We start from the raw sequence: 16,769 nt of genomic DNA, 5'->3' as shown, positions 1-16,769 counted from the left end.
GAGAGCCACCCAGCCCCACATTCAGGATGTCAGCGCTGAAATCAGCGGGGGGTCTGATGAGAATGTGAACCAGGACATGGGGGGTAAGAGTGGTTAACAGACATCCTGAAAACACATCTCCTTGAGGCAAAGCTTCTTAAAAAACAATATGCTTGAGGAAACGGTCAAGCATTCAAAATGCCAAACTCTAAAGGAAAGCCCCCAGCCCAGGCGCTACTGCTGGAGGGCATCTGGGCACTACACCCAGCACAGCAGGGTCCCCGCACTGCCCACTGAATGCCAGCCAGCATGTGCCCCCAAAACAGCCCCAACATGGCCACAGGTGCCCTGGCAGTAGGTGACTTGTCATCCTCAGTGCTGCACACCAAAGATAAAATAGTACAACAGGACCTGAAAGTATCTCCCTTGTGTATGAAGAACCATTGAAATAAGAATAGAACCTACCAGTTCAAAGGTCTCCCCCTAAGATCAAAGTTTAAGATGACCTTTACGGCAGGAAAGGGAGCCGGAAGGGGCAGGGGAGCAAGTCCTCTGTCGGGGAAACCGTGCCCCAGCAGGTGGCACTGATCCAGGGACGGGGAGGCAGACAGCACTGCACCCTCCCGCACGCCTGCGGCCCCCCCACCTGCGTACCTTTCGAGGGGGAGGCAGACAGCACTGCACCCTCCCGCACGCCTGCGGCCCCCCCACCTGCGTACCTTTCGAGGGGCGCGGGTTGACGGGGTTGGAGGCGTGGCAGCTGAGGCAGCTGTGCAGGGGGCAGCGGAAGCCGCGGCTCTCGAACACAGTGAGCGGGAACTTCCTCACGCAGGCCTCGTGGTAGAACTTCCCGCACTGCGACACGACGCAGCGCCGCACGTCCGCCTCGCTCTCCTTGCACACAAAGCACGTGTGCATCCCTAACAGGTGGTTGGGGGCAGGGCAGAGAGGGACAGAGAACAAGCATTAGCCACTCAACTGGCCGCTGGACACGTCACTTCCCAGAGCCGTCCACACCGGCCTCGGGAGGTCCCCCTGTCAGGGGACGGCACTGAGGTCTGAGCTCCAGCCTCACCTGGAGGACAGGGGAGTGACCGGCAGGCCGGTGGGAGCCCGTTCAAGTGAGCGAGAAGCAGGAAGAAACGGGGGCTCCTAGGGAGAAAGGCTTTCACCGTCCCACCAAGAGTGGTGACCGATCACGTGGAAAACCCCTTAGAGGCCTGGTGCCCTGGAGCGGGGTGTCCAGTGCACGGCCGTGACCTGGGGGAGCTCCCTGAAGACTCTGTGTGTCCTGACCGAGGGTGTGTTCTGAGCACAGTCAGGAGCTGGCTGCAGACAGGTGACCAGGGATGGCCGCTGTGCCGGCGAGGTCAGAGCAACCGCCTGGGACAGGCCACGCCGCAGCCCGGGAAAAGCCCCACGTTCCTGGAACGTCAGCGTCCCAGGACCGGCTAGGTCACGACCACATCCACGTCACAGAGCAAGGCTCGCGCTGCCCAGAGTCACCTTACCCCAGCTCATTCTGAGTGACCCTTTCTTGGAAGTAGTCACACCTACCACCTGATGGAAGGTAGCCAGGGGAGCACTTTTGGGGCCACCAAGGGGAAGCTGCCTACCAGGGGCACGGAGGGACCTGTGCTCAGCTGGTCACACCTGTGAAGAAGGCCCGAGCCCTCGGTGTGAAGCGAGGCCGGGAGCAGATGTCCCAGGACACCTCCTGAAGCCAGCCCTGGTGACTGCGGAGCCCGGATGGCACTTGCCTGAGGTGCACTCGCCACAGGTGAACCTCCCCTCCGGCGGCCGCGACAGCCCGAGGCAGGAGAGGTGGAAGGCCCCGCAGCAAGGGCCCTCGCAGAGCAGCAGGCTGCCGGTCTTCTCACACAGCTGCGGACAGAAAGGCACAGTGAAGCCCCCGCACAGCCCCTGCCCCACGGGCGGCCCCAGGGGACAGGACACACAGACCTCCCCCCCAGTGCTGGGTAAGCACCCGGCAACGGGGTACAAGAAGGGACCCCTTAGCAACAGCCATGGCGACCGACAGAACCAAAAAGCCAGGAGCGTGCTGGCCCAGTGTCGTCAGAGGTCACGCTCGGCCCAGGCAGCCAGGAGGCCGGGCACAGCTCCCGTGGCTGCAAGACGCACTCACGGCACCGTGCCCCAGGGCCTGCCCACCCACCCCACGTGTGTGCGTGTCCGTGGAGAGACCAGAGGCTGCAGCAGCCCCTGGCCACTGGCTCCAACCACACCGCCTCTCCCCACTGCAAGCCCAGAGGGTGCCAGCCGGGGACCCAGGGGCTCCTCACCTGACAGACGTGCTCCTTCTTGGCCGTTACTCCTCGTTCTGACTTTTTGGACGAGACAGACACTTCGGTCTGAGTTTCATCGGCACTTTCGTACGGAGACTCCAAGGGCTCGTCTCCCGGGCCGTCTGAGACCTGCAGGTGAGGAGGCGGCGACAGTTCACTAGTCGCAGGGAGCGCAGGGACGGACCGCCGGGGGCGTGCCCTTGCACGCACGCTTGGGTCGCAAGCGCACGTCACACAACTTGTCGACAGGCTGGGTAGGAATTCAGAAACGGACTTTGTTCCACTCGGTATCTAGTACATGTGTGTACATCTGTATGCGGGAAAAGCTCTGACCCTCCCTCACACTCCTTCAAGATGACCTAACATCATGAAAACCCAGGTGCTCCCACAGGTGGCCTCAGGCAGGCTTTGGAATGGGCGTCCTGACCTCTCACCCCATCGGTTACAGTCCAACTATTTTCGAGGAAGAGCAACATTATCGAGACCAAGTGAATTTCTGAAAGAACCCAAGTGCAGTCAGACCGTGAGCCTTCACGCCGTGACCCTCCTGCACATCTACGACTGCTGAGTGAGAGGCTCAGTGCTTCAAAGGGGGGTACACCGGAGTGCTGACCGGGCCCATCGGGCCCCCCCGGCGCGTCCTCCCCGCACTGCCCGCCTTCGAGGGGAAGGGAAGAGGGAGGGGGAAACATCCAGGTGTGGTCTGCCTCTGCTGAGTCCAACTGAACGGCCGGGGGGGGGGGGGTGCAGGGGCTCCCGGGCTGCACGTGACCCTCTCTCCCACACTCAGACCAGGACACACCCATCCCGTCTTGTACTCAGCACTCCCCTTACTTGACTAGTAACAGTGAAGTCTCTAAATAGAAATCAGTAAGTCTTTAAATTAGAAAACTTTCTTTTAGATATTTACCAATTTGAGATAAAAACAAAACGAAACCCCAAAACCTAGAAGTACATCTCCTATTTCTGATGTTCACTGAATGTTGAAGACAGAATTTTTCTACAGAGCAAACGCATAAACTGCACTTCCTTCCACACGAGAACAAGCGCTGCCCTGCGGGCCTGCTGGTGCCGGTGACCCTGCGCGATGTGGGAGTTGGCCGCCCGAAGTCAGAAACAAAGACTAAAGAGGCAGACCACAGGCTCCACGGCTCCACCAGTCCCCGACAAGCTTCTCCATCGGGCCCACTGCCTCACCACCAGCAGAGGGAAAGAGAAAAACAACAACACAGGCATGTGCTGACTTTAAAAACTGGTGTCAGAGTGGGGCCTGTTGGTACCGACTGATGTCCGTGGCGGAGGTGACAGGTGTGTGGCCACCTTTCCAGCCATCATACTCTCTGAGGTTTAGACACACCCCGTGAGAATAAGTCTTAGAGAGAAAGTGACCTTTTAAATGATTCCTTTGCGTTTTCCAAGAAGAGGGAAACAGCAGTGTGAGTGGACATTACACTCTGGAGGCCCCTGTGGTCAGGCATGGTCACTGCCGAGGACTGCCTGGACGGGGCCCCGCCTCCTTCACTAACACGGACCCTGGGAATAAGGTGACCTGAAAACATGCTCTGAGCTCACACTCCAAGTCACGTCTTTCAGATACCGGTCCGACAGGGCCAAGCACTGGAGACTGGTGGGCACAGTGGGCAGGCGCGGGGGCAGCAGCTGCACACCGAGGCCAGCCTGCCCGCCGGAGTCCCCAGGCCCCAAGGAAGGGCCTTCGTGTGGGCTCCAAGGGAGACAGCCCGGTGCCTACCCGCCAACCCACACCTCTCCCTCAACACGGCTGCACCGACGTGCATGGAGACAGAAAACACAGACCAGTCCTGGGTCAGAGGAAGGAACAGCACCTTTTATTTCAGATTTACAGAGAAAGTGAGCACGTTTCCAGGAGGAGCAAGCTCCCACATTAACACAGTCTGTTGGAGGAAACAAGCACTGGGTACACATGTTGAAAGGAAATAAAACTGTTCGAGACACAGGAGGCTCGCTTCCTGGTTGGGGTCTCAGGTGCATATACAAGTTACAGACCTTACAATAGCACAGCCCGTGACACACATGGGGGGACAGTTGTCTTCCAGCCCCCACCCCTTCCAGCAAGCAGCTCGACAACCAGCACAGTCGGGGTCCACCAGCTTTGCTCGCAACCCCCCCCCCCCCCGAGGGCCCAGCACCAGGGCTACACTTGGGCACACGCCTCACTCCAGCTGCAGGCTCCAGGGCACCAGGTGACCGGTACTTACTCGGAGGAGATGCGTTTGTGAAAGCGAGAGTCACCTGTACGGTCCCAACACAGTCCCAAATCTCAGTCTAGGACATCTAGGGTCTACTCCATATCCAATAGGATGCATTTGGGAAAAGAAAAATGGAATAACTGGACGGACACAGACACTGTCAACAACTCCCCACTGCTCCCCACGGCCACCGCGGCCCTCAGTCCTGCTGCACAGTCCTCGCGTGTCCAAGCCCTTCCTCGACTCCCTACTCAGCGTGGGACAGTCTCCACCCGCCTGCACCCGGGACACGCCCTCCTTCCCGGCCGGGAGCGCAGCCTCCACTGCAGTCACGGCGGGTGTTCAGGACAACGGTCTCCATCGTCCTGTAACCTGGCGGACGTGCATAGCCCAGCTTCTAGGGGTGATGTGCGAGTCCCCGCAGGTCCTCCCTGCTGTCCCTGGAAAGCAGTCCCCAGGCTACCTTGCACGGTGTCACACACAGTGAATTTTTCATTTTTTGACAAGACAAACCCCCTCACAAGTATAACGCTACATCATTTTTGAAATACAATGACAGACCTTGAACAATAGATACTCCACGTTTAAGTTATGCTTTTGTAAAGAGAAAACCAGATGTCCTTTCACACAGCATTTTGGATTTATAGATAAGGACCCTGTGCCCAGCAGAATTCATCATCTGAAAATCAAGACTAACCTCAAACAGGTCTTCCAAGTTCCTGTCACAGTGAAATGTTGGAAGTCATTCACTGCCTAACGTACTACAGTGTAACGTGACTTGTATAAAAGCCAGCCACCCCTCGAGAGGACACAGACCGGAACCCGCAGAGCGGCCCCGAATCCCAGGGCCAAGCCTAAGTCCCGTCCTGTCCTCCTAATGCTGGCAGCTGCCGTGCAGCCCCCAAACCCTGGACGGGCCAGCAAGAGCTGTGTGGTGGCCTGGCCGCAGACCCAGGCCACCCTTGTCACAGCGACCACGAGCCTCCAACATAACCCTGTCGCCCCAACCGTGTCCTGGCCGAGCGCCGGGAGGGCCGACTGGAGAGCAGCACAGTCCTGCCCGTCCCCCCGTCCACACGGTCGCTGCACACCCTCCTGCTGGCTGGGCCGCCCCCACCGCCTCCTCAGCCGCTTCCTGAGGGGGTAGCAGCTCAGTAGTTAGCACGCTTCAAAGCATATGCTGACAAATCACATACAATGACCCCACAACTATACACAGGCCAGATAACATCACACCTGCAGCTCAAACATATAACCCTAGTTACAACAGTACCCAGCAAGATGTGGCCTGACACTGAGCCCCTGGAGGGACAGGGGTGCAGATGCCCCTCACAAGTAGCGCGAGAAACAAGAGGGACACGCATCTTGTACGTGCTGAGGGCAAACCACACCCCGTCACGGTGACCTAGCTCCAGAATTCTAGCTAAAACAGCAAACCAGTAGTGACAGGGTCAAAGTCAACCTCACCAACCAAACTCCTACCATACAGAGGGTTCAACACATTTCTTAAAGGACAACTTAGAAGCCAGTGAACAGGTTGAGAACATCTGAGAAACCTTTTCTAATAAGAGTGATCCTTCAATTCTTTCAGCAAAAGACCATAATTAGAGTCAAAATCTCAAAGACAAACAGCAGTCTTCAGCCTGTTTCTTCTGTTCATGGAGTTTTTAGAAAGTGAGGCGATGAAGCAATTTCAAAGTGTAAAATGTCAGTCTCACATGAAGTCAATGGGCTGGTGTCCCCTCCCCATACAAAGGTCTACGGGCCAGTCACCTCAGGACTGCAGTCACCACTTAGAGGGGCTACGGTCTTTCAGAAACACGTCAGGATGGCATGGAGAAAGAAGTCAGGCAGCCTGGTCAGAGTCACAGTGCTCCTGTTTCCTAGCTATCAGAGGGGTGTTCGCGTGATGTGAGGACCTCCCCTATAAAATGGGGCCTCAGAGTGGATGCTGTCCTTCACCCAAACACGCTGACACTATCACTGACGGTCAACACATCACACTGACCATCAGCCACTGCAGGCCCGGCGCCCACACACGCACCAGGTTTTGGGTCAAGATCCTCCTCAAGGGCATTTTTATCCTTTACACCCACACCGGGGCACATTTTGGGTTTGGAACTGATGCTAATTGACCGCCTTCTCTTTCTAGGACATTTCTGATGGACTGGCCGTAGTGAGCCGCCAACTGCTCAGCACATGCAGGCTCTGCTTTGCCCTCAAGCCTGGCTGTTCTCATCACCTCCGGTCACCAACTACATAAACCCCTTGAATTGGCCAATGATGTGTCCCCCGTCCCACTGCCCAGGCCCTGAGCAAAGTCAGGCACCTGGGACGCTGGGGCCAGCCCTGCCTGAGGTTTGGCAACACTGCCCTGGGCGTCTATAAACAGCCTCTCAATCCTGGGGCTCCTTCCAGTTGGGAGGAGGGGAAATAACAGACAAGAGGCCCACTACAGAGCACCAGGATGCGCCCGCACCTAAACCACCTCTGCAGACACCCAGCCTGTGTCACCTCCGAGCAAGGCCCTCAGGAGACAGGCCATGTGGGCAGGTGGTGGGCAAGAGCCACGCTGGCCCGTGCTGCTGCTCTGCGCCCAGGCGGGGCCTGCCTTCCAGAGCAGCTGCTGCCAACTCCTGCAAACGCCCCTCCACACAGGGCCCCTCGCAGCCACCACAGCACACACGGTACACGGGCAGCAGCATACAGCAGCCCTGCGCCGTCACCATGGAAACCCACCTTGGCCACAGCAGCTCAGGTGCCTCCGGGCGAGAGCGTACAGCGCGGCCCAGGCGCCAGCAGCAGAGGACACACAACCTCCTGCTCTGCAGAGCCCCCATTCAGCCTCCAGAAGCCGCAGGGCCAACCAGGGACGTCCCTCAGCGTCGCCACCACTGACCGCAGGAGGGGACAGTTCTGTCAGTGTGGTCGTCCCTCGCCACAGCGTGCTGAGCACACCTCCCTCCGCCTGGCCGTCACCTGCCCCTGGTCCCCAGGGGGTGCTGCTCCCCAGCCAGGCTCCCGCGTCCTCAGCTGATGCTAGCTTTGTGCCGCTCTGTGGACACGTAAGTCATTCTGATGGCCCCGTCCTTCTTCACAAGAGAAAGGCACCTGTCACGCGTTGGTAGCTGGCTGGCCACTGTCCAAAACCTGCTGTGCTACGGTTTCCAGTGAAGCCCTGAGTGCTGGTCAAAGGCCTCTCCGGTGGGTCTTTACCTTCGGTTATTGGTTCTTGAACTAGGGCCATGTTTACACCACCGGCTTTTATGCTTTCTAATTTAGTGCGCTCTGAGAACCACACACGACTGCTGGGCTCCTCATGTCCTCTAGGGACGGCACTCAGATGGCCTGCAGGCCACGTGTCCACTACGTCTGAGCAGAGCCCCAGCCCGCGGCCACCGCCCCGCCCGTGCTCGCCCCCTGGCGGTGCTCCGTCCCAGGCGCAGGAAGCAGCGGCACGCGGTCCGAGGGCCCCTCTCCAGGCCCGACAGAGCGTGTGCTTTCAGATAAGAACGGAGCGATGGTGACTTTGTTACTTTATTGTTATAACCATGTCATCACAGAGCGAACCACTGAGTCCTTGCAAGGTGCCAGGTATCTCAAGTGTTTGCATGCGTTACAGTAAGTAATGGAAACTTCCACGAGAGGTCAGGCGCATTGGAAGAGGCTGCGGGAACAACCGTGTGCTGTGGACACGCGACTCAGACAGCGCCCTCCTGCCTCCGTGAGCTGAGGGCACGTGAGGCCTTGTCCTCAGCATGCACACACGTGACCCCGGGCACGGCACACAGACATTCAGCGTGATGGCTGTCCCCTGCTTGTGGGCCTGTTGGGAGGTGGATGGTTCACGACACTGCAGATGACATTTGCCCTACAAACTTACTCCATCTAGTGTCCTAGTAAAACTGTTCAGTAAAAAAGGACAAAATCAAACCCCTCCTGCCTTCCGTGCTGAAACGAGGCGAGGACACAGCAGAGTGCACGCTCCGTGGGCGAGGACAGGCGGTGTGGGCGCCGCCACTGCACGTGTGCTGTCTTACTGTTTCTGAAGGTATGGATGTTGACGTTTGCCAGTAAAAATTCACTAAGTCATGAACTGGAGAACAAAGGTGACCTCTAGCGAGACCGACTCCTCAGTGTGGTGTCCCTGTCACAGGCCCAGGGCAGCCCCCCACTGAAGGGCACCCTTGCACCTTGAATCTAAGTGATCACTGAACTAGAATGTGTTTCTATCATGAGATGAATGTGACTGGTTAGATGGCCTTGAGTAGGTATCTTACCTTGGTCTTAAAATGTTATCTGTTTTCTTCATTGTATGTGTTTATTAATACCAATAAAAACAGACTGTCACCCATCTTCCATAAAATGACTGTGAGGGTGTCACTGAGTGTGTACGATGATACGCCACCTGCAGCAGGCATCCTGGGGCGTGACACCATGTTAAGTGCAGTACAGGGCAGCTGGGTTCAAGTCCAACTTGACTGGTGTGGGCTCCCATAAAAGCTGTTACCAGTGAAGGCGAGAAAAATGAGAATTTGCTCTACTAAGGGAATAAGAAATGAAGTTACACACACTTAAATCACATCAACCCCTTCGCAGGCCTCTGTCATGCAAGTGTGCCCTCTCCTCCCCTGTCCTCGCTGGGGTGACGTGGCCCTCGGCACTAATCATCCCAATATAAATGGTGGTTATTGCATACGCGCTTTCCGAGGAGGACGTAAACCATGATGTGACCTAAAGTGTCTTGAAATACCAACTTTATTTGGCTCCTTATTGGGATCAAGGGTGATGGAAAGGGCTGAAGCCCCACATCGTACGTCCACGGTCACCACGCCCACCCGAGGGACCCAGCAGTCTGCGCCCCCGGCTTGCATGCGGCCTGTGCTGGACCCACTGTGGTCCAGGCAGTGACCGCCACAGGCAGCCCTCTGCTCAGCGCAGCAGTTAAGGAGGTGAGGTCTGTGAAGACGGCTCTGCTGAGAGGTGAACACAGCCACACGGACGTGAGCTGACGGGAAAGCCCAGATCTCTAGATGTTCTTCTGAGGAGCCGAGTGCTCACTGTGAGGTCTGTGTGTCACCTTCAAACTGCAGGGAGGTATATGGTGTGTGTGGCCTGGTGTATTTACTAACCTATCTGCTTCTGAAGTTAAAGAATTAACAATCAATTAAGTCTAATGACTATAAAATGCTTCCCAAGTTCAGAACGAATGTCTAAGCCACAAAGCTTTAGCTCACCCAGCTTAAAATAACCGCCTCCAACAAGGTCTGTCTAACAAGCTGTACTCTGCGCCCACCGCAGTGCCGGGACACTGCTCTTGGCCCCGCATGACTTAGGTCGGGGACCACAGGCCAGGGCGGAGCGGCCCGGGTTTTCCTTTGGACTGCGTCTGGTAAGAGTGTCAGGAAAACTCCACTGGACACATGTACCAATTGATAGTGTAAGAAACTCATTAAAAAACTTTTTCAAACAAAAAACTGCCAACTTAGGCCCTGGCCTGTTAGCCAGTTGGTTACAGCCCCGTCCCGAAACAGCCAAGTTGTAGGTTTGATCCCGTCAGGGCGCACGCGGGAAGCACGACTGAGCGGGATGGCAAAACGCATGCCTCCCTCCCTCCCTCTCTCCCTCCCTCCCTCTCTCCCTCCCTCCCTCTCTGTCTCCCTTCCTCTCCATCTAAAATCAACAAAAAATTAAAATTAAAAAACCAACTTAAGCTAAAGGTCTATGGAACTGCAGCATTTTATTTCTATATCGTATTCTTCAGAACAGCAGGCCACCCTTCCACTTGGGTTCTTAGGAAATTCATCTGAGCTTGGACAAGAAAAAGGAAAACTATTTTGTACAGGCTGTGCCTTTTCATGTTTCCGTAAGCTCCCAGGGTCCGGTGAAGAATTCTCACTGCATCCCTGGGTATGCCCAAACGTAGGAGCGCCGGCTACCTCCACACAGCCGCTGTGAGGAAGCCCGTCCCACACGCGAGCTGCTGCTCGGCACTGCTGAGCTGGCTGGTCCCCGAGAGCGCCCACCAGGGGTGCTGTTACAGTGCCGGGGACCCGGGCAGCGGGCTCAGGCCCCTCTGCACCTTGGCGGCTGGAAGACACCTCCCGCACTGGATGGCCTGCCCCTCGCCTAGTGGGAGGAAGCCCCTGAGGCTGGCGGAGAGCAGGGAACACTGTCCCCACTGGGGCCGTGGCAGAGACAGGTAAGAGTGCCACCTTCTGACCCAGCAGGGTGAGGGGTCTGTGCCCACTCCCGGCCTCACTGCCCTACACTGAAAAGCCCAGGTTAGTGTCTTCTCATAAACATTCTAGAAGCAGCACTCCTGTCTACGGTGAGAAAAAGAAAACCACAGGGAATAACAAGAAATTAAAACTTGACATAATCTCCTAGGGCAGTCACTCAAGTCTGGAATCCCAAACTCCCTCTGGACAGAAGAGTCAGATCTGCATCAGGAGGCTGTTTTTGTCTCTCGTAACGGCTCAGACTCCAGACTTGCTCAAGTCCAGGTGTCGTGACACAACGGTGGTCACAACATCACGTACTCTGCAAGTCCAGAAGAGAGGAGCCGTTGCCATGGTGGTCCTGACTCACCTCAACGCTCAAGTATCTAAGAATATGCCAGAATTTAAGGACCAAAAAAAGCCACAGACCCAAAGCCACATCCCTCTGTGAACCACAGGAATCAGAAGAGTGTGTCCCGCCCTTCGTCCCCTGGGGGGGCGGAGTGTCACATCAGGACAAACCAGACCTCCTTCCACGTGAAGAAGATTTCAGGAACAGCTAAGTGCCTGGTCCTACAGTATGGCTCTCACGCCAGGTGTGCACTATGTGCGTGTGTGCTTAGAGCTCAGGGACTCAGACTACAACAATGACTCCGTCCATCCATGGCTCCACCACAGTCTAGAGAACTACAGCTCGCCTGCACTCGTGGAGAACACCGGCCTTACGCCGGGCGAGTCTGACCTTGGCTCAGCACGCAGCATCGTGAGCGCCACGGCCACCATGACCACTACTATTTTACCTCGTTCTCAGTTAGGGACGCGGAAGGAGACGAGCTCTTGCTAAATGCAGGAGCCGCAGACGCCGCTGCGGGGGCCCGGCCGCGCTTCTTCAGGGGTTTGCACGCGTCGGACAGGTGCTTCGTGGCTGCAAAACAATTTGGGTTTATAAAGTAAAGCTTGGAAACACCAAGCTCTCAGTCCCTCGACTGCGTTAAAATTACCCCTCTAGTAAAGGACATTCTGGAGATAGCTCCCTTTCTGTGCGAAGGGCTTACGTGTTTATTGTGAGAAAATCTGTACATGATCAAAAGCAGAGACACTGTACAGTGAGCTGCACTGTCCTCTGCCTGGTCCCCAAAACATCACCCTGGGGCCACTGCAGATCCAGGCACACCAGGTAACTGCAGCAAGCCCAGACACTCCTGGCCCTCAGTAGGCTGGTGGGTGTCTCTCAAAGGTACGACTGAATCAGAGCCGCAATCTCGCCGTGTGCTCACAAGTAACTAGCCCTCACACCATCACACACTCACTCAGTGCTCAAGCTGCCCACGGACGTCGTTTTTTAAGTCTGTCTAACTGGTATTTTAAAGCCAGCACAGCACCTCAGGCATAAAAAGGAACCAGACCATTTCCAACCTTCACTTCCTCCTGAATTCTGTTTTCCTTCCCAACTAAGAGTTGGAGGTGGAAGCTCCCTCAGCCAACGACCAGAGGCCCATCCGAGGGTGACTATCACCTCCGCGGCCTGGCGGCTGCTTCTCACTAACACCCACAGCTGCTCCTCAGAATGTGAAACAACCAGCGAGTGCTCCCTGGGGGACTCCCTGGCCCACACTCGGGGAGGTACTGGACAGTGGGGGCGTGGACAGCAGTGACCAGCACCATCGCAGAAGACACCTCTGGTCTGAGTTACTTCTCTAGCATAATTTTACTTTTGAAAACAACAAAGCCACGCAGAAATCAGTACAAGAGTAACTTCAGTAACATCTAGTCGAGCTGCTGAAACAACTGACCACTTAGATGGTTTGCTTTTCCAGGGCAGTCACTCCTACCGGCACCTGTCCAGCCCAGTGGGCAGTCAATTCCTCTGGAGGCTCCCGGTCCCTCCCAGCCTGGCCCCCCCCCCCACACCCCCAGCGGGACAGAGTCCAGGTGCTGGCCCCGCCCCCCCACAGGAGGCATGGCCACATTACCTGCCTGGCTCTTCGGGGAGGACACCACCTCTGCGGCCTTGCAGGAGCCCGTCCGGGATGTCCTCTCAGCCACGGCCTCTCTCTGCGATTCAAAACAGTGACGTCGACAAGGAAGATGAGAAGCAGGGAAAGGGAACGACCACCGCCACACAGGCTACGCTGCTGACCAGCTGTGGCGGCAACATCTTCCCCGGGCAGTGAGCCGGCATGACGCCGACAGCCTGGCCGCACTGCAGTGGACACAGGCCTGCCCAGCTCACAGCGGCCACACCACTGGGGCTCGCAAACGGCACTGGACCGCTGGGTGGCTCTCCACATGCCACCCAAACTTTCCCTTGGCTTCCAGTGTGGTTCAGAGGAGAGGAAAGGACCATTCTCTGGGCTGCCCAAGCCTCTCAGGTGGCACCAGGGTAAGTCCCTGCCAACGTCACCACAAACTCCTACACTGAGGACGTCATTTTCACAGACAAGCTCCAAACAAATCTCAGGAGAGATCGTGACTAAAACACACATCACAGGGACCACGAGCACTGTGTCCAGGACCCAGAACTCAAACAGCACAGATGAGAATAATCCCGGGGACTTTGCGACAAACGTGCTGTGTTCGACCAGCCACCCCAGGGGCCGAGTCCCTGCACTGCCAAGCCACGACAGCCTGCCCAGGACAAGGCCAGGGGACAGGACCTGGGGGGCCGGAGAAGGTGCAGGTGCCTGCGCCTGCATGGTGGCAGCCGGCACGGTGGACGACACGACCTCGGAGCCAACCCAGAGCAGACACCAGAGAGCCTGCTGCACGCTGTGCCCTGAGCCCCTCGGTGATAAAGAGAACACGGCCACCCAGCTGCTCGACGTGAACTCCGAGACTCCAACGTTGGGGCCACGTTCTTAGGTGTATCATTTATAGGAATACTTCAAAGCAAGCATGTCGGCACAGGGCTGCCAGCAGCCAGAGTGGGTGGAGCTGTGCTTCCCTGAGCCACCACCGGACAGTCACTCCCACCACCTGCCAGGTGCCTGGAGCTGCCTGTGGGCGAGGAACACGGGCCAGGCCGCCTGCCCCCAAGCCGTAAAAACGGCCCTAAAGAAGCAAAGGGTGATGCAGTGGCTGCCTGGGTACACGTCAGCATGTATGGCTCATTCTCCATTCTTCAAAGCAGAGCAAAACAGTAAGAGCACCCCCAAAACGTTCCCGGTACAAGGCTAGAGCTCTGCTCCCAGCGTGAGCCCCGAACACTTCAAACCCCAGCAGGGATGTCCACTGCAGTCAGCACGAGCCCTGCACACCACAGACCCCAGTGGGGATGTCCACTGCAGTGAGCATGAGCCCTGCACACCACAGACCCCAGCGGGGACGTCCACTGCAGTCAGTGTGAACCCTGCACACCACAGACGCCAGCAGGGATGTCCACTGCGGTCAGCACGAGCCCTGCACACCACAGACCCCAGCGGGGACGTCCACTGCAGTCAGCACGAGCCCTGAACACCACAGACCCCAGCGGGGATGTCCACTGCAGTCAGCACGAGCCCTGCACACCTCAAACCCCAGTGGGGACGTCCACTGCAGTCAGTGTGAACCCTGCACACCACAGACCCCAGCGGGGACGTCCACTGCGGTCAGTGTGAACCCTGCACACCACAGACCCCAGCAGGGATGTCCACTGCGGTCAGCACAAGCCCTGCACACCACAGACCCCAGCGGGGACGTCCACTGCAGTCAGCACGAGCCCTGCACACCACAGACCCCAGTGGGGATGTCCACTGCAGTCAGTGTGAACCCTGCACACCACAGACCCCAGCGGGGACGTCCCGTCCACTGCAGGAGGCCTCCGTCAGTGACAACGTCCTCTGGACATCAGGTTCAGGTGACCCTCCTGTCGGCTGAGCACCACAGGGCAGCAGTGGCCGCGGCTTCCCCGGCCACGTGGACTTGGCTGCTGTCCCTCTCCTGCAGGCACCGGCGAGCTCTGCCAACGCGGGTGGAATCTGCCAGAGCTGCGAGGTACGAGCTGCGGCCCTCACACCCGTGGAGCTGCCATCTCTGTTGCATCAACAGTCGGGGTCCCCATCGAACCCCATAATAAGCCCGACACACTGCCTAAGCCCACGAGATCCATCCTGGTGCCTGTGCACTTTCACACTCTCCGGAAGCATGCCACACCTCTCTCAGGGACAGAGGCTGCCCCGTCACGCGTGACTTCACTATCTCCACACTCAACAACATGCCCTAGAGACCAGGGCCGTTTCCCGTGTGACCTGTGGGAGCTAAACGTCAGGTGCTGTCCAAGGCTGTATGTGTGTCCTTCTGCAAGCCAGTGTCAGGGCCAGCCACGGCCCTGCAGGTGAGCTCTCTGCAGCGGCCACACCAGGAAGACCGTGCCGCATCCCACCAGGTGGGGAGCTCGAGAGGCCGCCTCGTCCACCCACTCCGTCAGGAGTCAGGAAACCCGCGGAACCGAGGGTCACACAGCACGTGGCCCCAGCCAGGCAGACCCAGACTGATCACCTTCCGAAGACTGTGCTTGTCCATCCTGAGTCTTTTCCTGGGTGTGTCCTCTACGTCAGCCTCTTCTGTAGGGTCCTGGGTCCTCTTTGGGTGGGTTCTTTTCTTCCCATTTAAGTTACCTAGGAATGGGGATGGGAAAACATGCATGAAAAACACCGCACAGGCCGCTTGCGCTTGTGCTGGGCACTCACGGGGCAAGGACAGCCAGGGCGGCTCTCCGGCAACCCCGCTGGCCCCAGGGCTGTGCAGCACGGACTGGAAAAGTCCTTATCTGATCTACACATTACTAAATTGGCACATGCTATGATTACATTTTAGCGTACTATAGCATTAAACTTAAACATAATCCGCCTGACCAGGCGGTGGCACAGTGGATAAAGCGTCGGACTGGGATGCGGAGGACCCAGGTTCGAGACCCCGAGGTCGCCAGCTTGAGCATAGGCTCATCTGGTTTGAGTAAAAAGCCTGCCAGCTTGAACCCAAGGTGCTATGTTTGACCCATCTCCTCAGAGCAGCACCTCAGGAGCCACGCTCCGTCTGCCTCTGCAAGTTCAAGGCTGTCTACACGGCCCCCCTGTGCCAGGAGCTGATCCCAGAAACAGCAGCTCACCCCAGCCTCAGGGTCCAATCAGACGGAGGACAAGCGCAGACCCCAGAGGACGCGCTAGTTTGGTTTCACACACACATACACACACACACACACACACACACACACACTCTCTCTCTCTCTCTCTCTCTTCCCACCTGCACAACTACTTCAGAGGTTTGGGGTTATTCCCCTCTAACATCATGGGGGAGACCAGCGTCACCCCTGAACCTGAGTCCCCGGTGGGACAGAGCGCACCAGCGGCCCACGGCGTCCATCCCTGCCCAGAGCCAGAGCTGAGACGACGCCCTGGCCACCCTGACTGCCAGGCCCAGCCTGCTGGGGGCCAGCCTGCTGAGTGGTCCTTCGGAGCCAGGCTCCTGACCTCAGCCCAGCAAGAGGCCTGCGAAGCAGTGGGCAGTGGCGTCGGCTCAGCCCCTGCGCCAAACCAGCACTGGGCACAGCCGGCCTGACTGGGCAGCCGCAGCCCACCGGAGCTGCCCACCTTCAGGCACTCCGTGTCCACGAGGCTGTGGGCCCCCGTGGCAGCAGGCAGCCCTGGCATGGCCTCCCTCGCTCCCCATGAAGACCCGCTGGAACGAGGCTACCCCCATCTCACAGAAATAGCCACGTGGCTCTGTCCCAATCCCTAACGCCGGGACAGTGGGTGGCCAACACCACGGCCACAACCGCTGTCTCGGCTGTCAGCACTGGGGTCCCCGACAGGAAGGCGAAGGGGCCTCCAGGCACACATACCCGATGCACATGGCAGAAGCTGACCTTCCCTCCTGTCCACTACGTGCCCAGCAACCGTCCAGACGACAAACTGACACAACCTCTCACTCCTCCTCAAAGGTAAGCTGAACCTGGCTTCAGGAAAGCCCTCCTCACCCCTGAACACGCGTCTCTCAGAGAGACCCTTTCTAGGTCCAGCATGCTGGAGTCAGCTTGAGCCTTTGCCGTTTAAGAAAAT

The 16,769-nt window shown here is 57.6% G+C and overlaps 1 protein-coding gene across 6 annotated transcripts in view; it reads right to left on the bottom strand.

Moving 5' to 3' along the window:
* NSD2 (nuclear receptor binding SET domain protein 2) overlaps positions 1-16,769 on the bottom strand; it is a 68,189-nt gene that overhangs the window by 10,670 nt on the left and 40,750 nt on the right. For 4 of the 6 annotated variants that reach the window (XM_066384762.1, XM_066384765.1, XM_066384767.1 and 1 more), the window contains exons 7-12: positions 15,211-15,329; positions 12,708-12,789; positions 11,535-11,659; positions 2,283-2,414; positions 1,740-1,863; positions 699-899 (exon numbers count right to left, since the gene is read on the bottom strand). In XM_066384762.1, the coding sequence (XP_066240859.1) occupies positions 699-899; positions 1,740-1,863; positions 2,283-2,414; positions 11,535-11,659; positions 12,708-12,789; positions 15,211-15,329 (783 nt within the window). Of the gene's footprint in view, positions 1-698; positions 900-1,739; positions 1,864-2,282; positions 2,415-8,142; positions 9,017-11,534; positions 11,660-12,707; positions 12,790-15,210; positions 15,330-16,769 lie in introns of those variants that run through there. The other 2 variants (XM_066384769.1, XM_066384768.1) reach the window with 2 other exon arrangements.

The sequence above is a fragment of the Saccopteryx leptura genome, chromosome 5 (assembly GCF_036850995.1).
Source record: "Saccopteryx leptura isolate mSacLep1 chromosome 5, mSacLep1_pri_phased_curated, whole genome shotgun sequence".
In the NCBI taxonomy this organism is placed as follows: Eukaryota; Metazoa; Chordata; class Mammalia; order Chiroptera; family Emballonuridae; genus Saccopteryx; species Saccopteryx leptura.
The sequence above is the reverse complement of the archived record's forward strand: the minus strand, read 5'-3'. Positions and strand labels throughout refer to the sequence as shown.